Genomic DNA, 24,352 nt, shown 5'->3' with positions numbered 1-24,352 from the left:
CGAACCACTGGCACCAATGTTGCTTAGGATGCTGTAGGGAAACACAGCCCACCAAATGTGTATACATCAAATTTATAAGCTACAGATTATTAGAATAAATCATTGCTAAATGACCATTTCTTCCGATCGCATCTTTTGTCTTGCACTGACTGATGTGCAACGGATTAATTGTTGATTTGTTCCGTTAATTAATTGTTTATTAGTTTAGTAGTATGAGCAGCTTTCATTCTTTGTGACAAAACATTCTGCGCTTTTTTGGTTGGTTCATAAATGCCACAGCAGTAGAGTAATCATTAAACTGCGCCCACCTAAAGTGTTTACGCATACTATTAACTTTTTTATGTTCTCTTGAAGAAGGCATTAGTAAACACAGGCAAACAGAAATCAGCAATGCAATAGAGTTATGAAAAGGGTTATAAATGACCAATTTCTCAACCGTAAACAAATACTCGTGACAGACTGTCAAATCGTCGTGACTGAGACAAAATGGTCAGTAATGCTGTAATAACTTACCATGTTAAGACTCGGTGCCGGTGGTGATCTTGGTTATTATTGAATTAAATGAATAATGTAATTAGGCTACTATGTGACTTATGCGCGCGCCGCTCACTCTTCTTCTTGTTGTTTATTGACGGTCGGCAAAACATCATTGGTTGCGTTACCGCCACCGACTGGACTGGAGTGTGGAGCCTCAATGTGTAAAAAAAAAAATAGTTGTACTCTTGGATAATTTCCTGTTTCTCTCAGATTCAGATAACTTGCTAGCAGGGGCGGTTTCTTCATTAGGGCGATTGGGCGACGGACCACCAAAGTGTGAAAGGGACTTTAGACTTGTTTGAGCCTCGCCTCGCCTGAGATGTATGCGAGAGTAGCCGGCTGCAGTGAGGGGAGGAGTGATGAAGCGCAGGCAATCCGGACATTTCCCTCTTCTCGTAGTGGATCTGACATCTGCGAGATCAAAGGCGGATATCGCGGCATTGACGCTCGTGCACAGTGTTGCTGGTTCATTCTACAGAAACGTCCACTTTTGGTATGGCAAGTCAGGCAAGATGTCTTAAAATTGATTTATTTTTCTAACATTTAAACTTACACCACATTATTAGACTACACTCGTTGACTTTATGAATACGCATAAATGACAGCTTAATGATTTTTTATATTTTTTGTACATTTATTTAAAGACCGCATGTACCATTTTTTTGTCACTGGTGTTACCTTACTTCTTTGGCAATATTAAAGGTTTTTATGAAATATGATTTCAAATTTTTTTCAGCACATGTAGACAGAGTTACCGACAAATTATAATAATGCAACAAATAAGGAGATGATGTTTTATTTATTTTAATCAGATTTGTTAAAAGTGTGCTTGAATGAGATTAGTTCATCTGCGCTACCATCTATTTGCTATAACAATGAAAATATTTGAAAACCAGTTAAAATCAAGTAATGATAAAATCTTTTAAATCTTAACTTTTGAGTGGAGCAGAATTAAATGGACTTAACATTATTATTATGTCACATGTGACATTGTATTTAATGTGACAGAAAAAAAAGACAGTAACACCAGTGACACAATGAATTACCAATGGCATGCATAAGACCAAAGATCATTATTCTGCTACTATAATTAAGTAGATGAGACTAAATTGTTACATTTGGCATATAATCTAAATGAATAGCTTTGAATAAAGTTTATCTATAAATGGGAGTGACACTGGTGACACCAGTGACAATTTTTTCATTTTACAAAATGGCTGCTGCAAGGTAACAAACCACATGTTGTCAATCATGGTATACTAACTAAATTAAGTAGTTTAATCCATTTGAATTCTAGTTTTTTTTTTTTTTTTGTACAACTACCTAACAGTAAAGTGGGTCATACCAGTGAGTTTAACTAAAAGCTTCATATGAAATCATGAGATAACTGGGAAGATTTCTGATAACGGAAAAGAGACAGTGGATCTACTATGGGCTTTTCTTCATAGATATTCGGGAAATTGGAAGAAGGAAGTCAAGTGATGTCATCAGTGTGATTTTTATTTCAAAATAAGATATTTTTGTTTAATGGTAACACCAGTGACACAACTCCAGGGGACCACTACTTTCATTATAAATTTTATAATATTTATTCTGCATTTTTTTATATATATAATTTACATAATATATTTGATAGTTATGTATACATTATTGTATTTTAAATGATGTAAAAATCTGTTATTGACCTCAAAATAAAGCACTTTCCCTCTGTATGACTGTGGGGACGAGCACTTCTGTGGTGCTTGGAATTCTATATAATTAATAAAAATCAAATATTGCCACATTGATGGCTCAAGAAGGTGTAATTGTTCAAATAACATATTGTTTTATTTTAAAATGTAAAGAAATTGTAACCCTAAAGTGTTTTTTAAGTGTAGTATTTCTGTAAAGGCATGGGACAGAAAAATTGACATTTTCATAGAATGACCCTGCTAATAAACTGGATGTAATTTAAGTTCTGTTGCTTTTATATGAAAAAAAATTTAAATATTTAACAAGACACCCAAAGTACTTGTTATTTAATTCCATTCCAAATACATGTTTATCAATATTTTTTTCTTTAATACAGACATATGTGTTTTTATGTATTTTGTTATAAAAATTATGTATAAAAATGTAATTGCATAACCCAAAGAGATCGCACTGTCAGATAGTTTGGGAATATTCACACATAACATATACACATAAAACATGATATCAGAGTTTTAAAATCAAACATTTTAAAAGAGAACAATACATCACGGTTGTTTAAACCAATTAAGCTGTGTCGTCAGCAAGTCGGTTCCCATCGTGCTTTTGATCAGCGCAGTCGGTGGAGAGCAACTGTGCGCAACTGCAGAATCCGACACACCCGCCTTGCGCTCGCGAGAGATTTTTGACATACGTCAGCATGACATCAGAGCAAGGCGGACCGCACTCGGACACATTTCTTACCGGCATGCATCTCGCGCTGATCACCGGTGATCGGTTCTGTGCAGATTTTGCTCATCTCAAACAAGTTTTTTTTTTTTTTTTTACTGCAGGCACTGCAATGGGAGGGCTCGCACTAACGTGCTTTCATCATCATACGTAAACTTCACTTGTGCAGCGATTGGTGGAAACAAATATACCTCTATTTATAATCTTTAAGCTGAAGTGACATCCAATAATTTCCTCAATTACTAACATTCCACGGACATATTCTCCATCTGTAAATGTTAGAAATTCAACCAAATATTTCCATTTTGCTGTCATGAGTGGACGAGCCTTCTGCAGGCTAAACCTCCGTGAACGAACAGACGGAAAAGGAGCGCAACAATTCAGACTAAAATATACATTAACACTGAATTATAAATATATTTTGCTAAAATATTTGTTGTTGTTGGTGTTCAAATGTGCTAAAGACCCAGCAAGCAATAGCTGTCATTTCACCGTCTCGGTTAAATATAGACCCGATATAGTCCGGCTATGTGTAACCCACTTTTAGCCAAAAATAGCATTGAATCTGGTTGCATGTCATTTTTTTCCAAAATAACTTGCGAGATTTATGATATTCCATCATGTAGGCACAGTCAACTGTGATTACAAGGTGTTTGGTTTCATTTCTTTGACATGTTCTATGTGTAGGCTGTGCGTAGCCACAATTTAGCTCGTAGTCAGACCGGCTATTTGTAGCCCACTTATAGTCAAAACTGATTAATTGTAGTTTTTTTTTTTTTTTTTTTGCCAGGCAGTGCATGAGATGGTTGATATCCCATTATGTTCACATTGGTAATAATATCAAGGTGCAAGTATCATTTCATGACATGGTCGATCTGTAGATTTAGCTCTGAATTGGGATGTGCATTCTGCTTTTAGCCCACCCGGCAAAATTGAGGCAATCAGTGGTCAACGTTTAACGGCTTGGCAATAGCCCTGATTTAGACCAGTGATTAGTATAGCCAAAATAGTCTTAAAATTGTTTACATGTTTTTCGCCCACGCAGCTTCATGTTTGCTGTCACACATAACATTCATACACAATCTACGATATTATTTGAATGTTTTTCATTTTAAAGTAAATAAAAATGCAATTACATTTCTCAACCACTAGATGGCAACAGCCCTACTGAGACATGACTACTGGCAACGTGAGATTTGATAATTAGTAGGCTAGAGATCACTCTTCTCGCGATCGCGCGATAAACATTTCCACCGTTTTGAAACTGTGGTAGATTTTTCCCTAAACCTATCTTTCTGAGTCTCGTCTACAAATCGACGTCCCCTTTAACGTCTACTGTTGACGTTTAGTCTATCTGTGTCTCGTCTACAAATCGACGTCCCCTGGGTCTCGTCTACAAATCGACGTCCCCACTCAATAAGTCTCCTAGTCTAACTTGTTTTCCCTTAGTAACTAGTTTTCTCTTACTAACTAGTTTTCTTGCTGCGCAGCATAAATGACAGACAAACTCTAGCAATTGTCCTTTAAATGCTTTATTCACAGCCGGGAGAGTTTCTCAAGCAGTTCTCAGAGAAATCTCACCCACATAGAATAATACATCAGGTTTTATAGGATAAAGACATGACACATAGAAACCAAATCACCTGCCTAACTCATGACTTTAATATTGTCACCTTCTATTAATATGAAGCAAGCCCCCTCCTTTTCACCCTCTGTTAGTGGCCTATGCAAAAATATCTTGGAACACAGAAAAAACACAAGTAAAGGGTTAAGAGTTCTGTTGATTACTCAATATGTCTTGGGACAAGAGAGACAGTGGGCCCTATTTTAACGATCTGAAACGTAAGTATCAAGCGCGAAACGCAAGTAACCTTGTGGGCGGGTCTTGGGCGCTGTTGTTATTATACCGGCGGGATAAATGACTCTTGCGCCCGATGCAAATCTAAAATGGGTTGGTCTGAAGTAGCTTCATTATTCATAGGTGTGGTTTGGGCGTAACGTGAAATAAACCAATCAGAGCGATATCTCACATTCCCTTTAAGAGCAGGCACGCTTGTTCTATGGTGAATTCCTATTATAACGGCGGATTTGCCAGGCGCACGCCAGGAGTGGTTCACAGCCGAGGAGACCGACGTTCTCGTCAGGGCCGTAAAACACAGAGAAGTGACATTGGGGATGGGAGAAACCCACCCAAATTAACTTCAGTTAAACAGGCGTATGATAATTTGGGTAAATGTGTAAGCTAGATGTATGCTTTTATAATAAACTGTCTATCTATCTATCTATCTATCTATCTATCTATCTATCTATTGTAATAATGTATGATTTGCAAAAATGAGAACTTCTGCTTCTGTGTAGATGAGAGAATCAAAGTGTATGCGCGTTGTGCACACGCTACATTGATTATGGCCAAGCATGCGCCCTTAAAATAGCATATATCATGCGCAACGCGCCACTGACTTTAGAGTAGGTTTTTCGGAATTGTTTTCTAAACCTGCAAAATAGGGAACGTTTGTGCCGGAACACGCCTCCTCTTTGCGCTGAACCGCCCTGGGGAGCGCAAGTGTATTTCCTGGTTTACCAACGTGCGTCTGTGGAGGGAAAAGTCTGCTGTGCGCGGTGCAAAATAGGAATGATACATGCGTCTGTGTACAAAGTCAATTGCGCTGGGTGCAAGATAGGGCCCAGTATATTTTAGATTTTGTTACAGTCAGCACTAGACAATTTTCCATAACTCAAACAGACAAAAACAGAACTTTTTAGTACAATGTGTTTCCAAGTGTTAGAATGTTAGCCCTAAAGAGAGGAATACAGTTCATGCGTTATTACTGTTAATAATGGTTAGTTTAAAATACAGTTTATAATTTTATTCTTACATTTTTCTACCACAAAACATTTTAAACGAGACGGAGCATTGCATTCACTTATCTGTTGGTCGAAGAGAACAGGTAAAAGACATTCCTATTTTTGTCTGTTAAGTATCTGTGTTTTCGTTTTGACATGTGCTATTTTTTTAAAATCTAAATTAGCCTATTTGTTGTTGTTGGAATTGTGACATTTTAGCGGGTAACAGTGTACAGTGAACTGTAAGTTTCCATGTGCCCTTAAACTCGAATTATCTGAATTCAAAGGGGTAAACATGAAACATGTGCAACCTATTATAATGTGTTATGAAAGCCACAAATATCTTTTACTCTTTTCTTTAGATCATTATGATATGAAAATAGGACTTTTTAACTTGGCAGGTTTATTTGAATAGCACATTTCAACAGCAAGGCAATATAAAAATACAATATAAGAAAACAATCAAAAACACTTTAAAATACTTAAACAAAAACAAGATAAAAGTTACAGTGCAGTGTAAGAAATAATTTTTTATTTTTTTTTATTTTTTATTAATAAAAGGTAGTGGCAAACAAAATTAAGCTAAAGGTTAGCCTTAACTTTAAACAAGTTTTCTTGGAGTTTGTTCCAGATATATGGTGCATAAAAGTCTGGGACAGAAAGCAGACAAACAGAAGATCAGAAATGTACTTTGGTCCTAAACCATTCAGTGCTTAACTGGTTCTTTTTGTTTTATAAATTTACTTTTCTTATTTCTACAAAGGTTCATGCTACTTTTATCAGCCTGATAAATATGGAGTTATTACACGATGAAACAAGAGAATAATGCTACTAAATACGTCTGACACAATGTTTTTAAGAAAAAGCAGTGGTTTAAAATACAACTAAACCATGATAACAGATTCTTTTTCTTTTTTGACAAACCTACAGAAATGCATGTTGATTAGTAAGTTTCAGGCATAGTGCAAACATGCAATGTTTGAGAAATCTATTGGTGTAATCTTTGCGAGGTCTCACTCACAATGCAAAACTTTGTGTTGGGTGATCCAGGCATAGCTTTACTAAAAGAAAATATTATGGAAGTCATTTTCAAACTGTAATTATACCATATTTTACTTTTAATATTATGGCTTCATTTTGATTTAAAGTTTTTGTTTGTTTGTTATTAACTAATACCTTTATCTTTTAACTAACACTTCAACATCCAGCACAAAATTAAAGAGATGTATGAGCTAAGGATGTTCTCTGACCCCAAAATAAACAGATAATGGAATGTTCACAATATACAATATACAGTTAGATATTCTCCTACTTAGTATGTGTGTAATTAGTTGTGCTTAAATCTTTGGGTGTATTTTTACACAGCAACATATTTTGTCACACGGTAGTGTTGCAAAGTTCCACACACTAACTTTAAAACATAATCTTTATACTGGAATCACATGTGTCCAAAACACCCATGTAAGATTCAAAAAGACCAAATCACTAAGAAAAGAGGGTTGAAAAGCACTGTTTATAATAAATACACAAAAGTTTGCAAATTATGGTTTTATTACTCCACTAGATTTAGTCATCTTGTTCATAGCAGTTGTCACCATTTCACATTTTGTATGTTGGACTGTATGTGTTTTAGGTGAAGACTTTTCTTTGAGAGCTGTCAACATTCAGTGTTTATAGGAATAAATTACCATTAAGAATTTAGGTGATAGTCTTTCTGTTTGAGAATTTTTGACTAAATTGACAGTTCATTTTAGTGCAACTTTCCCTCTATCTATGATGTGGAATCACACAAATTATTAATACGAAAAGTAAGTGCATGTTTTTTAAGAACTAACTTGTAGGGCCTTTAACAAAAAAAGCCTTCAAAATCGAGGAGGTCAAAGGGCATGCTTCCTGCTAGGGATGCACCGATGCATCGGCTGAACATCGGTAACGGGCGATATTTGCCTCGTTAACTGCCATCGGCCATCGGGAAATAAAAATGAAATTCGCCGATGATAAGTGTCATGAACGCTGTGCTCAGGAGAAACTTTTTTTCCCTCTTTTTATTTGGGCGGGGGGAGATACCGAGACGGAAGAGGGCACCCACGCACTCTCCTCAGTAACTTAGATTAAGCAAAGAAGATGGCGGTCGTGTGGCAATATTTGACAGTTTCAGAGAAAGATCAGCGTTTTGCAGTTTGCAATACGTGTTCCATTGAAATTTCAAGAGGGGGGGCTGTTAGAAAGTCATTTAACAACCTGGGATCCCCCGCGATACGGTTCTCACTTGCGCTTGAATGACGGTACGTTCACACGGGGCGTCTGCGTCAACGCTTCCCATTGACTTTGAATGGGTGACGTCAAGCGTTGCCGAAAAGAATTGTGGATCCGTCGGCGGCGCTTCACTGGCGTTGCTCGCGGCAGAAGTTGAGAATTTTTCAACTTCTGCCGCGAGCAACGCCAGTGAAGCGCCGCAGACGGAAGCGTCAGCCAATCAGGATCGCTCTATGCAAATACAGTAGCCAGGCGGCAGCCAATCACGTTCATCCTGTTCAAGAGCAGCAAACTGAGGATACATTTTAAATTTCATTGGCTGACGCTGCTATGACCATGGTGTCAGTGCCAAACTTCAGCCACGCCTTCCGTCAAGCGTTGACGCTGACGCCCCGTGTGAACGTACCGTAACGGCGCTGATCCACTTGTCCGACACGACTGTCGCGTGGTGTCGCGACGCCTCCCCACATTGGTACGTTGATGGGCGTTAACCGCTATGGGCGTGGTTTTGACCGAGCGGGAAATGTAGCGTATTAGAACAGAGGACCTGCGAGAGACTTCCCTCCGTCTCCATATGCTCTACTTCTATTGGATAGACGCGTCGCGTTTAACGGACTTCATTTGCATAAAGATGGGCATCGGCCAGCTTTTTGACGCGCAGCATTTTTTTAAATGAAGCGCCGCCTTCCCGGAATGCTTTGCGGGTGCGACAAAGTCGCTTGACGTCACCCATAGGAATATAGTGGAGCGCGGCGCGACAAAAGTGTCGCACGGACAAGTGGATCAGCGCCGTAACCCCTCATTTACACTGCACACCTCTGCGGCGCATTACGGCTGCGACACGGCTACCGGAGCTGATCGCGCCCATTCTAGTCAATGCTCGTGTTTACACCGGCCGCGACGCGGCGCGTTTCAGAAGCTTCCCAGAAGCGGCTCTCCACGCCGCTTCGCTAAATATAGGCGCCTAGTCTATTTTTGACGGACGCGCGTCCAAGTCGCACCGGAAATACAAACTAAAAGTAAAAAAAACATTGTCAAATTCAAAATAAACACCATGTGCAAACTCCCAAACGTATTAGACACCAATATCCTTGGTAGAAACCATAGACTGTATGGTAGAAAGTTCTAGAAACCCAAAAATCAAGAAAAACCACGTCGGACAGGCGAATCACGTGGTCTCGCGCATCCAGTCGCTCCGCTTCTGAAATGCTCCTGGTGTGAGTTGGCACCGCGTGGAGGACGGACTAAAACCTTGTCGCAGACGTAATGCACCGCAGATGTGTGCAGTGTAAATGAGGGGTAAGGCCGGCGACACACTGGCTGCGTGGCGTGAGCGTCTCAGCTGTGTGGCATGTCCGTTTTTATTTAGGCTCCCATGTTAACAGGTTGGAGTTTGCACACTGCCTGCGTGAGACACGTTCTTACAGAGAAAGTGCATGCCTGAGCTTGTGTTTTGGGTTAAGCTGCGTTGCTTTGACATTGTGAAAAATAGAATAATAGAAACAAAATGTATTAGGCTTTTTACCCGTTATTATCAATCTAAATTAATCTCGTTTTTAATTGAACTTAATTTCTTAAGTTTTTCTTTATTTAAATTTAGTTTTTTCTTTATTTAAATTTAGTTTTTCTTTATTTAAATTTAGTTTTTTCTTTATTTAAATTTCGTTTTTCTTTATTTCTATTTCGTTTTTCTTTATTTAAATCTACCCTTTACTGTGTCAGTAATTTGTTAGTCAGAAAAATATTAAACTACATTAAAAGTATTGCTTAATTTAACAGACCTGTGTGTGTGCATTTTATATCACTAGTCCAGTGTCCGTTCTTGGAGCATATCCCGCCGCTTCCCGCTCGCGCTGATCTGTAGTTTACTAAAAGTTTATTAATTCTGAATGTGTCGCGTCTCGCGTGTCCGTCTATATTGCACCAAATGCGACACTGCACTCCCTTGTGAAGTCGGTTGGATGAACGGTTCTCGAAATAATAAAAATGCAAACCGACATACAGACACATAGAGATTCCTGCCTTTATTAGAGAGAAGAATATGTTCAGCACCCTCTCTCTCCGAAGCTTCGAATATTCGATGTTCATTACTAACGAAGCTTCGAAGCTCAAAAAATGGTATTCGGACCAGCCCTAATAGTGTGATCAAGAGCCGAAAGACTTGTATGTTTCCGTGGCACAAAAGAAGGAATAAATAACAAAAAGAAAAAACATCGGCATCGGCCATCGGCCAAGTTGTTATGTTAAACATCGGTATCGGTATCGGCCCAGAATTTCCCAATCGGTGCATCCCTACTTCCTGCTATAGCATCACCAGCTCTCCCCAAAGTCTGTTCATGCCTCCAACAGACAGAAAGCCTGTCGCAATGCTAAAATTTTTAAATTCTACATATATTTTGAGTAGATAACCGATAGTCTATCCTCATATCCTCAGTAAAGGGTTTCACCCTGTGTGTTTCCACACTGATTAAGGATAATTCGGGAGATACAAGAAATTTTAAAATGATATACACTATATACGTGCAATAAATCATAGCTACCGTAGAAAAAGTAAGATCTTGCTTTGAATTAAGACGAGTAAAATGAAATATTCGCTCAAGACAAACTTTACTTATGCTGGGCACATCGCGTCTCTGAAAATGTGTGGTGATTTTCTAAATTGGGATTTTGTGTGTGTGTGTGTGTGTGTGTGTGTGTGTGTGTGTGTGTGTGTGTGTGTGTGTGTGTGTGTGTGTGTGTGTGTGTGTGTGTGTGTGTGTGTGTGTGTGTGCAAAACAGCTTAGAACTGATTTAAATTATTTATTTATTTATTTTGAAAATGCTGATTGAATCTTTTCATATAAATGAGATTTAAGACGACTAAGTACAGTTTTTTCTTTAAAATGTTCAACAATCTAAAGTTTTGAAGAGACGTTGTTTAATACAAATTATACTTTATACTTCTAAAAGATAAATAGAAGATACGAATGTATTAAAACTTAGTTTAAAGATTTAATTTAAACAATCTTTTCATTTTAAAATATCATATTTAAACTTTTACGATTATGCTTTGAAATAAACGTAGTACTTTCACTCTGGAAAGGCGTTAGCAGACTAACATTACATATGCTGCAACATGATGCACAGAGGCTCATCTGGTCTGTCACCCTATATCATGAAGCTTGTATTATTGTCAAGTAACGTATTTCTCTGAAGATGTGGTGGTGATCGGAAGGACCTTATAAGCAGCCTATCAATGGGGGGCAGCCTGAGGCATCATCAATTCTAAATGTTTTCATTGTTGCTCTCTCTCTCTCTCTCTCTGAAGATATGTGGGGATTTTCTCACAGATACAACTTAAGGAATTATTGAACATTTCATATGTGAGATGACTTGTGACACTTCAAATTTCGAATTATTTTACATACCCCTGATAAATTAAAAATATACTTTAAGTTCAAGTCAAGTTTTCCACAGACCATCGATGCAGAATATTTGTTTTTATTAAGACTTTAAATAATTCATTTAATTAAATTTAAAACATCTTGTATTTTTAAAAGATATAATTTAAACTTTTAAGATTATACTTTGAAATAAATCTAGCACTAACAAAACATTCACAATGTCTCATGACTGTCAAACGCTGGTGTGAGAGGCGCTTCAGGAAAACACTCTGGGGTCTTTTGTATTTAACTTTAAACTCATTGCATTTTTGTGAACCCATTCATACGTTGAATGGACATCTATATGTTAGGAGCTGCTTCTTCAACTCTCTTGAAAATGTAAGATGATTTTATTTATTCATCTAAAACTAAAATAATTGGTTCAGTAGATTTTTTGTAAGATATTTAATTTTATATCAAGTGATATATTCATTTAAAGAACATAATGTTTTTCAACCTTTTCAACTATTGCTAGTGTGAAATCTTGTGAAATATACAGCATTATCAGAAAACCTCTTTTTATCACTTTCACAGTGCCCAGCAATCCCACTGTGCTCTGGAGTGTGGAGGGTGGGAGGGAGGGAGCTGCTTGTGACACATATCCTGAGATACTAGACACATGACTTCCAAATGAAAGATTGGTATCAAAGAGCACACCCAGGTTCCTAACCGACGACAAAGACTTGACAGAGCAGCCATCAAGTGTTAGACAGTATTCTAGGTTATTACGGGAGGACGTTTTTTGTCCAATAATTAGAATCTCTGTTTTTTTCTAGTCATCCAATTTTTTTATATCAGCTATGCATTCCGTTAATTTTATGAATTGGTAAGTTTCGTCAGGGCGTGAAGAAATACTGTATAGAGCTGAGTATCATCAGCATAACAGTGAAAACTAATGCCATGCTTCCTAATGATATCTCCCAAGGATAGCATGTACAGAGTGAAAAGCAACAGTCCTAGTGCTGAGCCTTGTGGTACGCCATACTGAACTTGTGATCGATAAGACATCTCTTCATTTACTGCTACAAACTGATAACGGTCAGATAAGTATGATTTAAACCATGCTAATGCAATTCCACTAATGCCAACATAATTTTCGAGTCTATTTAAAAGAATGTTGTGGTCAATAGTATCAAATGCAGCACTAAGATCGAGTAACACTAATAGCGAGATACAACCACGATCGGATGATACGACAAATAATTTGTGACTCTGATGAGAGCTGTCTCAGTACCATGGTACAGTCTAAATCCTGACTGAAAATCCTCGCAGATACCATTTCTTTCTAAAAAGAAACATAGTTGTGAGGATACCGCCTTTGAGACTATTAACAACATTGTTTCTCCTGCTACATCTCTTGTCCCTGTGTTTTCTAATGATGACTGCAACCATTTTCTGTCTCATTTTGTGGACAAAGTTATGGCTATCAGGGCAGGCATTGCACCATACGCAAACCCCGTTATAGTTACCCAACAATATTTTTAGTGTCCCTTATTTTCCTATAAAGAACCACAATTGTTCCATATTTATCTTTTCTGAAGTTGGCAACACATAGGGCAACAATATTCCTTTTTCTGTCCAACTAACCAGACAGTAAAATGTGATTTTGTAACATAAAAAAACATAATATCACTCACTTTATTGTTTTTACTGCACAGTTGTGCAGTTAGGGGGATTTATGGTATTTAAATTTATTTGCCTCAATTTGTAATAATTTAAATATATACATTTACATAAAATGTTGCTATTTTATATAAAATTCACTAAAGAACATCTGTACATTTCTCAATTTCACTCATGGTGATGAAATATGTGCCATGGTTTGGCTGCCATCTATTGAAAAACAAACACTAATAAAATTAACATGAATTTTCAACTACAGCCACTAGATCAGGGTTCCTCAATTGGTTTTTACCAAGGGCCAAATTCTGCCGACGATACAAAGCCAAGGGCCACCGACCAAAATGTTATGACCTTAATGTTTGCTCTTCTGCTATTATTGTTGTTGTTTTGTTAAAAGAGTCACAAATCACAATATAATTATTCTGATTTTATTTATTTTTATTCATTATTTTATTTTATTCAAGCAGTTATGAGCATTTTTGTATTCAGATAAAGAAAACTAAAAACAAATGAACAAAAAACAACTCTGGATCTCCATGTCTGCATGGGAGTCGACTGATCCTGCTCATCACCACACTGGATCTCTTCTCATCAATTTCCCTAAGCAGATTCAATTATTAGACCTATTAGAATTAATATTTTATTTTTCTTACTTGGATCAAACTAAAAGTATTAACTGTCATGTACTCCCCATTCAATGAGAGGAGTGACAGCGAGAGGCTGAAGCAATAGCTCTGATGTTAGGGCTATATTCTGTTGTAGCAATTCTGAGACACTGATCAAGGTGCACACTGGACAGTCTGTTTCTATCCTGGTTCTTGATGTTGTTCATTATAGAAAACGATGACTCACAGATGTAAGTGGATGGGAACATTGAAAGAAGGAACATTGCAATAATTCTGCTGTTCTTGAATTTAGCTTGAGTAACAACTTTTGTCCAAATGTCGCTCACACTAGCCTCCTTGTGTTGCTCTCTGATCAAGTGAGACTTTGACATTTCCAAAACATCCAGCTGCAAAGATGCTTAATCCAAGGATGAAACCAGGCATTTGGCCTCAGCAGTCCATTGTCCATCTGCTGGGACTGAAAATGGCTGTCTTAGTAAGAGAAGGAGTTCACTTGACAGGTTAAAGCTCTGAAATCGCTCTTTGAAATTCTCTGCCAGTCTCATCACAAAGTCGCGCATTAACGGGTCCTCTTGCACCTGGTGTTTCTCGCAATGCTGTTGTAAATACGGAAAGTGCAGCTTTCTCCCTTGAAGATCCCGCTCAAAAAGGGTCAGCTTTAAACGAAAAGCTTCAACCGCTTCGTACATGTCAGCAATAGTGTGGTTCTTGCCTTGCAATTGCAAATTAAGCTGATTTAGGTGAGACATGATATTGCACAAAAAATGCACGAATGCCATCTCTATGTTGTCGGTCAAAAACCTCAGAAATGTCTCTGCCTTTTGGCTTTGAAGGCTGCTTAAAAATTAACAAAGTTCATTTTGAAGTTCACACACTCTAGCACACGGCCCTTGCTCAGCCATCGTACATCATTGTGCAGCAATAGATTGTGCCGTTCTACAGACATTTCCTCCTGCAAGGCTCGGAAAAGGCGATGTTGCAGACCAGAACTTGCGCAAATAAAGTTTACCAGCCTCATCACAGTATCCATTGTCTCTTTTATTTTTCCAGACAATTTGGCGCATAACACCGATTTATGAATTATACAGTGAAATGCTATGAGTTTTGGATTGACAGCAGCTAGCCTGCTTATCAGGCCTTTGTGATGTCCAACCATTGACGGAGCACCGTCAGTGACAACTGACACAACTTTGCTTAAATCTAATCCATTCTTTTCAAAGAATTGCATCAGTTCGTTAAAAATAATTTCTCCGGTTGTACGTCCTTGTATTGGCAGCAAACAAAGCAGCTCTTCGCGGAAAACCTTCCCATCAAAATATCTGACGAACACTGACAGCTGTTCAATGTCAGTTCGGTCGCAAGACGAGTCTATTGCAAGTGACATGACTTCGGCTTTCTTTATGTCGGATAAAAGATTGGACAGACACTCACCCGCCAATGCCTCTCCTCTTCTTGTTGCCGTGCAATCGGATAATGGCACCTTCTGTAATAGCTCCACAACCATTTTTTTTGGTTTTGTCATCCACTATGTCAATCGCACAAGTTTTAATTAATTTGGCATCCGTGAACGGCTTTTTGGCCTTTGCCAGGTTCCAAGCCACACGTAAGGATGCTGCGGTGGCATTCTCCTGTATGGATGTGGTTTTATGAATAACAGCAACTGATTGCTTGTAAGCTGCTACCAATTGTGTTACCTTCTGTTTGCGACTCTCAGAATGTTCAGGAAAATTGCTGTTAAAATTGCAGTGCAATGAGTTGAAATGGCGTTTGATATTATCAGCCTTACAGACAGCCACGGTCTGCGTGCATAACAAACACGTTGGCTTTGCGTTGTTGTGGTCAGGCAAAATAAAACAAAATTGTTCAGTCCATTAAGATTTGAATCGTCTATTTTCTGTGTCCACATTCCTTTTCTTAACACTTGCCATTTTCAATGTGCGCGAATGCTGTCAGATACTGCGTTTGAATTTTAACGCCAGTGACGTGCTTACGCTGATGTTACCATTACAACCTTGAAATAAGCGCGGGCCAAACATTTTCCTCTCACGGGCCGGATGTGGCCCGCGGGCCGCCTATTGAGGAACCCTGGCGTACAGTGTGATTTCTAAGAATAAGTTGTGATTTCTAATGATCTTATAGGATTGCTAAAAGTCTGTTGCAGGCATTAAAGTTATAGCCTGACTATGTCAGACTTCGTACTTCCGTACAGACTGTACTCAGTCTGAGACAGCGTCATAGCTTTCCGTTTTCCTCCGGCCTGAAAACAGCCGGCCAATCAACGAACAGAGGGCGGGCTGAGAGCCGTGACGTAGCCGCTGATTGTATCGTGGATGCGTAGATTTACTTCACATAATCTGCAAAGTCGTTCACAGCCATGTTCACTCCGGTATTTCGCTAGATGGTTTTGTTTTCGCATCATACATGTGTTTACAGTGGAAGTTAGATGCGGCTGAGCATGTGCATAACACACACCATAACCAAACGTTATGTGATTGGCTTACGGGTAACCAATGATTTTAAACTTCAGACAAGCACCCCAAAGAAAACGCTTTTCAATTATGCCATGCCAGACTCTGTCTACGAAGCAAAGCGAAGTAGCAGAGTTTGGTATTACCAGGCTATTAAAGTTAGGCCTATGCGTTTAATGTTCAGATATGTTGGACATTTAGATCTGTTTCTGTAATGTTTTTCAATTTTGTGGTTACCATAATGCTGAAGAGTGGCGCTTGTGCAGGCTGTAAACTAAAGTAGGGTTCACCTGCACAATTTTTGCTACGATGTGGTTATCTGAGACAAATGATGAGAGTCCTAAAAGATTTATCTGATTCAAAATCGGGAGTCTTTGATTGCTAGTTTGACATGTTCGCCAACAGCCAAATTCCAGCCAAATTCTGGCAGTTTCAGAAGATTTGATGCACAATGTGGACAACCGTCAAATCAACCTGTACAACGTTGTTTGCTAGCCACCATAATCCTAACATGTAAATGCAGCCCACAGTCACCATAAAGTACAATTATAAGTTGTACAGTGTATATGTCACACACACACACACACACACACACACACACACAAAAAAAAGAAAAGAAAGCTGCATGCCTTAAATGTTTACATACAATCAACTTGGTTGTACAAGTCAATTTTACTTAAATTATATTCAACTGATTTTAATAAATCATCAATCTTGTAGGACTATAAAAAAGTTTAAAATGGCTTAACTTATATTAATGAGCTAAAGTAATGTAAAAAAACGTTAGACAGATCATTGTTTATGACACCGGCTGTGCTCTCATTAACTTATTGGCAAACATCATTAGCGCAACCATATGCAGGTGGTAGGAGTGACCTTAAAGCCGACATGGTCATCAAGCAATTAATAGTTCGAACTGGGAAAAAAAAAAAATCACGGTAAAAACGCATTGGTAGTTGCAAGCACGTTTGTAAAATGATGAACACACAGGTGGTTAAGAAAGAGGATGCTGTGCCGCGACAGCAGTTGTTCAACTGCTCTTATGCTGAATGTGGCGCGACATTCACTCGACAATGGCGTCTGCTGGAGCACGAGACTGTGCACACTGGTGCGGTGAGTTGTAGTACACTTTAAGTGTAAGAAAAAAAAAGAATTTTTTTTCACATTTATAAGATTTTTCTTTTTGTTCTCTTTAGCGGCCTCACAAGTGTGTATTTGTGGGATGTGGACGCAGCTTCACCCGTAAATCGCACCTGACTCGGCATGCTTCGGTACACAGCAGCGAGAAAAACTTCAAGTAGGCAAAATAGAGTTATTAAATGCGATCAGTTTAAAATAGGCTACAGTATTTCGTATATTTGTCCGGCGTGTCCTGCCGTTAGACCTGTTAAGGCACATGTTAGAGACACTTTAGACGCATGTATACACATTTGGGTGACTTACCTGGGTAAACATTTTCAAATTCTTAATTCTGAGGTTATGGCATCGTATTAATTGAGGGGCTATGTGGATTGTTTGTAGGCTACTTTAGTCATGTGTTGCAAGGGAATTCTTTGTTTTTAAAGTCTTTGTTTTAATGATTGAACTTTTGGCCAGTTTAGAATGACGGTTCTTAATGTATAAACCTATATTAATGGACTAACCATTTCTTTTTTTTTTACTTAAATGTTTATCATTGAGCAGGTGCACTGCTGCTGCTTGTGGCAAAAACTTCTACGCCGCAGACAAACTTAAGAGGCACGTGCGTTACGCGCACAGTGAAAAATGCGATTACTTCCAGGTTTGACTCCCATTTTCTCTTCCCACCACACATTTACTGGCTCTTGCCGCATTTTGCTGTTTGTGAAATAATTAAATGCTTACCAAAACTGAGTCTGTTTCCCCAGTGTAAAGAACATCAGTGCGCAAAGACGTTCAGGAAAAGACGAGCGTTAAAACTGCACCTGGCGACGCACGGCACTTCAAGTTTCAGGTAAACTTTTTATTTTATTTATTATTATTTTATATATATATATATAAATGCTTTATAACTTTGACCGCTGAAAGTAAAATATGGAGGAAATATAAATAAAAAAATTCTGCACAAGGTGCTCGAAAAGTGGCTGTGGAATGAGGTTTGAGTCTCACATTGCGCGGAAAGCTCATTATAGAAGACACACAGGTGAGGATTCATCAATTCTTTAAGTGTTCTTTTTATTGGCATTAACTGAATAACCATTGTTTATTTACTTGATTGTTTTCTGGTAAGTATGTGTACTGTCAAGTTTTTACTTATAAAAACGACAAGGTAAAGTGCACTGATGTACAAGCTCAACTCCCAAGCATCTAAAATTGAAGGTCCTGACCATTCTACCCTACTGAGGCAAGATGGGGGAGAGCAGGGCATAACCTAGTGCTTTTTGACTTTCTCAGTTTGTGTAAACCTACTTGGGGTTCAGAGTTTTTTTCCCTACATTAATTTCACATGTCTACTATTGTTTTGTTTAATTCGTGTATAGTTGTTTTTTTTTCTTTTTTTTTCTCTTGATTTTTGAAGTGAAATGTGACATGCCCCGTAGGTGGTGTACATTGTAACATGTTATCTGATCTAAAAAAAATACACAAGTCTAAAATATTTTAATTAAATGCAATTAACTTTCATACAAAATAATGGCGCTTTTTGTTTTTAAATCTTATCTTGAGTTTGACAACAAACACACCGGAGAACACCGCTATATGCCTCAGTGGGGTGTGCGATATGACGATTTTTGATCGTGGATGATTAATGTCTCCACGATCTGCTTTTGAAGAAATATCGTAGTATCGTGCATTCTATTAGTTGCTGTTCTGGCGCCTCTGTCCCAACATACTGAACAACGCAACGTATATTCACATAAAATGTTAACACAGCGGAACGAGACACTGCAGTTCACAAAAGTTCATAATTTGCATGTGCTTTAAAGGGATAGTTCACCCAAAAATGAAAATTCTGTCATTTACTCACCCTCAAGTTGTTTCAAACCTGTATGAATTTCTTTTTTCTGCTGAACACAAAAGATATTTTGAAACCAAACAGTTGATGGACCCCATTGACTTCCATAGTAGAAAAAAAAAAATATATACTATGGAAGTCAATGGGGTCCATCAACTGTTTGGTTAGACATTTTTCAAAATATCTTTTGTGTTCAGCAGAAAAAAAGAAATTTATACAGGTTTGAAACAACTTGAGGGTGAGTAAATGATGACAGAATTTTCATTTTTGGGTGAACTATCCCTTTAATGCCTTGTCGGTTAAACATTTAATTCGCGTGCTGATGCGCTGTTCTAACGTGTGCGTTTCTCAGCGCGTAGATGTGAATCTCACATGCACTAAAAGCCTGTCTACCAGCGCCTGGATACTGGACTATCCAGTATGGACTATCCGAAAGATAACCAAGTTATCTTTCGAGTCTTATTGTGCTAATACTGTCAAATACACAAGGTTTACATAAACAAAGTCGGTTATGTCTAAAGTGAAAGCAAACTTGAGAAAATTGAGAGAAAATCTGCTTGTCAAATGCGTGTATATTAGACGCGTCGCGCGCAGCTCTTAAAGGGACAGTAGCAATAGTAAACACGCTGCCGCTTGCCCTTAAAGGGATCATTTTTATTTTTGGGTGAACTATCTCATTAACTAATGTTGTTCCAAACCTGTATTAATTTCTTTCTAGTATTTTCTAATATTAATATTTTGAAGAATGTGGCTATCCAAACAGTAGCTGGTCCCCATTGACTTCCATATGAGAAATATACTATGGAAGTCACTGGGGTACATCAACTGTTTGTTTACCCACATTCTTCCAAATAACTTATTTTCAACAGAAGAAATAAACCTATTCGAGTTTAAAAGAACTTGAGAGTAAATTATGACAATTTGAATTTTTAGGAGAACTATCCCTTTAATGTTAATAAAACCACAAAATGCAAAGAGAAAATCACTCCCTGCTCTTGACTGATAACTTTTAATAGTAGCTTTAATAAATATCATGTATAACTTATTTGTATATTAAGTTGTGAATGTGTAATGTGTATATTTGATCTTAATATTTAATAACAAAGAAAATAATGACAATTTTTATCTTCGCCCCTGTCTGCCATTCTTTTTTTATTTTATATTTTGTTACCTAAGGCTTTGTTTTTAAAATATGGACATTAGTTTGGCTGTAATGCTGTAATAGTAAAACCAACATAAAAAAGAATCGTGATTAAAATCGTGAATCGTGATTTTCCTGAAAAAAAATCGTGAAATTATATTTTTGCCGTATCGCCCACCCCATAGTTCAAAACATAATAACATTTCTGAACATTGACTGTCTTTATCCACCTCTTTATGGTCCCACAATAGAATTCATAAAAGTTGTTAATGTGAATTACATCGCTAACATCACAGAATAGCATAGATCTAATATGGGCACATTGTAATACAGGGTGACGACGTGCCCCACCTGCGCAACTATGGCCTCTTTTAAAATATAATTCAATTAAAATATCAGATTTGTCTAATTTGAAAAACAAAAACATAATTGGAAAAATGTACATTTACTTTTGCTATTGTTAAATGTTCAGTGATCTCTTCCAAAGATTCTTCTATAGTGTTGAAATGTCAACTGGTAAACTAAGTTTCGTCATGCTAGCATGTATGAAAGTATTTCAAACGTGTTACAACTAGCCCCGCTTTAGGTTGTGCCTTGCTCATCCCTACTGCAAATTTTGCAATACTGGAGCTTAAAGGTGCATTGCGCAAGTCTCTGAGTTTTTGCAGAACTATGCCACCTCTGGCGGCAAGCGAAACTGCAGCCAGAAGTGTGCACGCTCACGGACAAAAGTTTTCTTTTTTTTTTATCTTGCGTGGAGTTTGCGTTGGTGTTTGAAATGAACTACAAGCCGGTCTCTTAGAATCCATCTTCTACGGAGAATGGCGGGGAATACACAAACCTGCCAGACAGCCAGGTGAGCGTGCCGTGAACGCGCATGACGTCACGCCCAGTCTAAAATTCCGGCCCGAATCCCTCTTATTTATTTTACTTTACAGGATTATAGAGACAATCTCAGTGATCAGAGAAGGGCTCATTCAGCCCATCAGGCAATTGTTTAAGCATGTATGGGTTAGAAAACGGGTATTTTTAACATGAAAAAGTTGCTTAATGCACCTTTAAAAATAAAATGGCTTTTTATTGAATTGAGCATGAAGGGTTATGCCATCTCTTTTCTCTGAATCAAAACACAGTTGGGTCAAACCCAGACAATCTTGGTCACAACTCAATTTTGACAATGTGCAGTTTCTGCCTTTTAAAGGTTGTTAGAATTTTCAATGGCAGGTTACTCTATTGGTACTGTAATGAAGTACAATTACTCAAACACCTCTGCTATTACCAACTGTATAAAAAAAATGGCAGAAAGAGACCACTTTATCCGTAACGGTTTTACAATGGCCACCCAGTAACTGTTTCTTCAGGTTATCACTGTCTTTATGCTGAATGTCCCATCAGTGTGCACACCTGGAGGAATTTACGGAAACACATGGCGAGTCACCCAGGTAAACCAGTGCAAACATTTTAGTTATTGGATGTAAACTGCCAGTACCTTTCCATTTCCCATGAGTGCTATGCACGCTTCTTGTGACCGTAATGGTTTACACAAGTTCACTTAATTTTGTCAACAGCATCATTCTCCTGTATGGTATGTCAAAAGGCCTTCCGGAAACGTGATGCCTTGAGAAGGCACAAGCGGACGCATGCCTTGCAGAAACCAGTTTTGCTATGTCCCAGTCAAGGTTGCCAGGCATACTTTTCCACAACCTTCAATCTGCAGCACCATATTCGAAAGGTTCATCTGCAGCTGCTCTCACACGGCTGTTCCTTCCCTGGCTGCAGCAAGACTTTTGCCATGCGTGTGAGTACAGTGAGGAATGTGGTAGGGATGGTAGACTACTGCACTATCACATGCAGTTGAACTGTAGTTGAAATCCCCCTTTTTGTAAAGAAATAGGATAACCTTATCAAAGAACAAAGTCACCAACTCGCTGCTCTTGACTGAATGACTTTTATATAGCTTTAACAAGGATTAATCTATTCCATTTATAGGTTATGCAGTGAAGACTGTATACAGAAATTGAATAAAGTTAAACACGTTATATCCTACCTGTTAGACCTACAATATCTGTTGAATAGTGAGGTGGCATTTTGACGTAGAACCCGGAAGCGCTGCAATGTGCTTTTTCCGGTTATCTCTGTAAAGCTGCTTTGAAACAATCTGTATTGTAAAGCGCTATTTAAATAAGTGACTTAACTAATTTTGAACCGTTACACCTCTAATGCTGAATGGCTATACTTAATGGATAAAATTGAAGGGGAAAAAAAATCTTTCATAGACTTCTTTAGCAGTATTGGTGATGTTTCATTAAAATTTGCCATGAAACAAATTTAAAACGCATGCTACTGTCTTTGCTCTTTCTACATTAATTTGGAATGGTTTTGGTTTAAATGTGAAATTTATTACAAATTAAAAGTATTAACTTTAATGTTAGGAGCGGATTAATCATGATTATATTCAGAAGTGATTTAATAATTTATCAATTGACAGCACAAGTTTTTACTTGTAGGGCCACATGTGTTCACATGTTGGAGTTCTACAGTATATTGTGTTAGTAACCTTACCTGTGCTTTTTCTACAGGAAAGCCTTGTCCGCCACATGTTGCGTCATGAACCTGATGTGGCCAAACTCAAGGTAGTTATATCCCTGAAGAGTATGATGGGTTAACAGCTGCTTGAACTACATCAATGGCATCTATGACATGCTGTACATTGCCACGTTAACAAATCAGTTTTATGCAGGTTTCTTTTTATATATAAAACGCAGCCAATTGTCTCTAACACTTGTATTTAGCATCCACATAAGCGGAGCAGTAAGAGTTGGCAGAAACGATTGGAAGGGCGGAATCGACATCCTCTGGTTGAAGACCTTCACTCTCTTTTTTCATTACGCATGAACATCACTCAGAGGGCCAAACTGGAAGCTGATCTGACAGGCCTGTTTAATGAGCGCAAAATCCCACACCATATTGATCCTGAAGTAAATTTGCGAGATCTGTTCAGTATTCGGGCGACTCAACCAAAGGTGGTTGATGGAAAAAAAAAATAGACCCAAACCTATTTATTTTTATTTATTTTTTCTTATGTACAAATGCTGTGCTGACATGCATTCAGTTTGTTTGAAAATGTATGTTTAATGTTAGTACTTGAAGTACAGTTTTTCTGTTATTGGGCTACTGAGAGCAGAAATTAGTTTTTGCGAATTTGAGTTCTCTATGCTAAATAAAAGGAGTTTTGTCAGTCTGGCTGCACATTTGCATATGGTTTGTAGTTCCTTGGTTTGTGCAATATGGTTTTTGAAAGTGATATTTTACACTTGCAGCTCTTATGTGAAAGGCTACATGTTTCGATTTGCATGCAAAGAATACACAGGTGTTTTGATTTGAAGTTGCAGACATGTAAAGTGACATTCACAAATGCCAAGTTTATTGCATAGCCTACTTTGCATCTGATTTGCTGTAGGCCTACAGCTACAGGGAAGCTCTTACCTCACATTTACCAGTTTTCCACCATGTATGTGCTTCCCTTGGGAGATAATACTTGGAATCAAGGAGTTTTCACTTATGCTGATACTCTTAGGATATACACTATAAAAAGAAAAATATATATATATTTTGGAAACTGACAATTAAATATTGACTCAACAAATTGCCTCCAACTAATTATCCCCAAGCAACACGATGCATTGTTAATTTTAGCTTAAAGGCTTAAGGTAAAATAAAAAAATATATGTATTCACTGAACATATGAAATTGTTCAGCTAGTTTTACCTACAGTTACAAAACTCAGTATGTATATTGTTCTCATTGAGCCGGACAACTTTCTAATTTACAGTCATTAGCTCTGAGAAACAGGAAGTCAGATAGTTTGTTTTGAATGTGGATTTTTTTTGGGATATTTCAGACTGAGATTTTAGCTACTCCTAAGTGGTTTATTTTATTCACACCAAACTTTTTCAACATGATGAAAATACATTAAAGATGCTAAATTGTGAACGGATATTAAACATCTCAAACGGTTTTGTTATAGTGAGGGATTAATGTCCAAA

At 37.8% G+C, this 24,352-nt stretch overlaps 2 protein-coding genes across 5 annotated transcripts in view; one reads left to right on the top strand and one right to left on the bottom strand.

The window, feature by feature from the left end:
• Positions 1-668, bottom strand: part of LOC309511529 (cytosolic 5'-nucleotidase 3-like) — a 169,919-nt gene extending 169,251 nt beyond the window's left edge. For all 3 annotated transcript variants that reach the window (XM_082186796.1, XM_082186795.1, XM_082186794.1), the window contains exon 1: positions 514-668. In XM_082186796.1, the coding sequence (XP_082042922.1) occupies positions 514-516 (3 nt within the window). In that variant the 5' untranslated portion in view covers positions 517-668. The remainder of the gene's footprint in view (positions 1-513) is intronic.
• Positions 669-850: 182 nt separating this feature from the next.
• 42sp43 (P43 5S RNA-binding protein) lies at positions 851-23,739 on the top strand. 2 transcript variants are annotated; one of them, XM_082186771.1, is made up of 9 exons: positions 15,740-17,307; positions 17,391-17,491; positions 17,878-17,974; positions 18,081-18,166; positions 18,282-18,355; positions 21,668-21,748; positions 21,875-22,104; positions 22,886-22,939; positions 23,099-23,718. In XM_082186771.1, exons 1-9 carry the CDS (start codon positions 17,170-17,172, stop codon positions 23,351-23,353), a joined length of 1,116 nt encoding a protein of 371 aa, XP_082042897.1. In that variant the 5' UTR covers positions 15,740-17,169; the 3' UTR covers positions 23,354-23,718. The 2 variants fall into 2 exon arrangements, with proteins under 2 accessions (XP_082042898.1, XP_082042897.1); XM_082186772.1 differs by lacking the exons at positions 15,740-17,307; positions 17,391-17,491 and adding an exon at positions 851-1,030 and having other exon boundaries at positions 23,099-23,739.
• Positions 23,740-24,352: the final 613 nt, after the last annotated feature.

This window comes from Leuciscus leuciscus (genome assembly GCF_965113295.1).
Source record: "Leuciscus leuciscus genome assembly, chromosome: 12".
NCBI lineage: Eukaryota > Metazoa > Chordata > Actinopteri > Cypriniformes > Leuciscidae > Leuciscus > Leuciscus leuciscus.
The sequence above is the reverse complement of the archived record's forward strand: the minus strand, read 5'-3'. Positions and strand labels throughout refer to the sequence as shown.

Bases quoted from the DNA above. Each gene is read 5' to 3' on its own strand.
- 42sp43 (XM_082186771.1), top strand. From the start codon at position 17,170: ATGATGAACACACAGGTGGTTAAGAAAGAGGATGCTGTGCCGCGACAG. The intron at 17,308-17,390 runs GTGAGTTGTAGT...TGTTCTCTTTAG, and splicing joins AGACTGTGCACACTGGTGCG to CGGCCTCACAAGTGTGTATT. The intron at 18,167-18,281 runs GTAAACTTTTTA...ATTCTGCACAAG, and splicing joins CACGGCACTTCAAGTTTCAG to GTGCTCGAAAAGTGGCTGTG.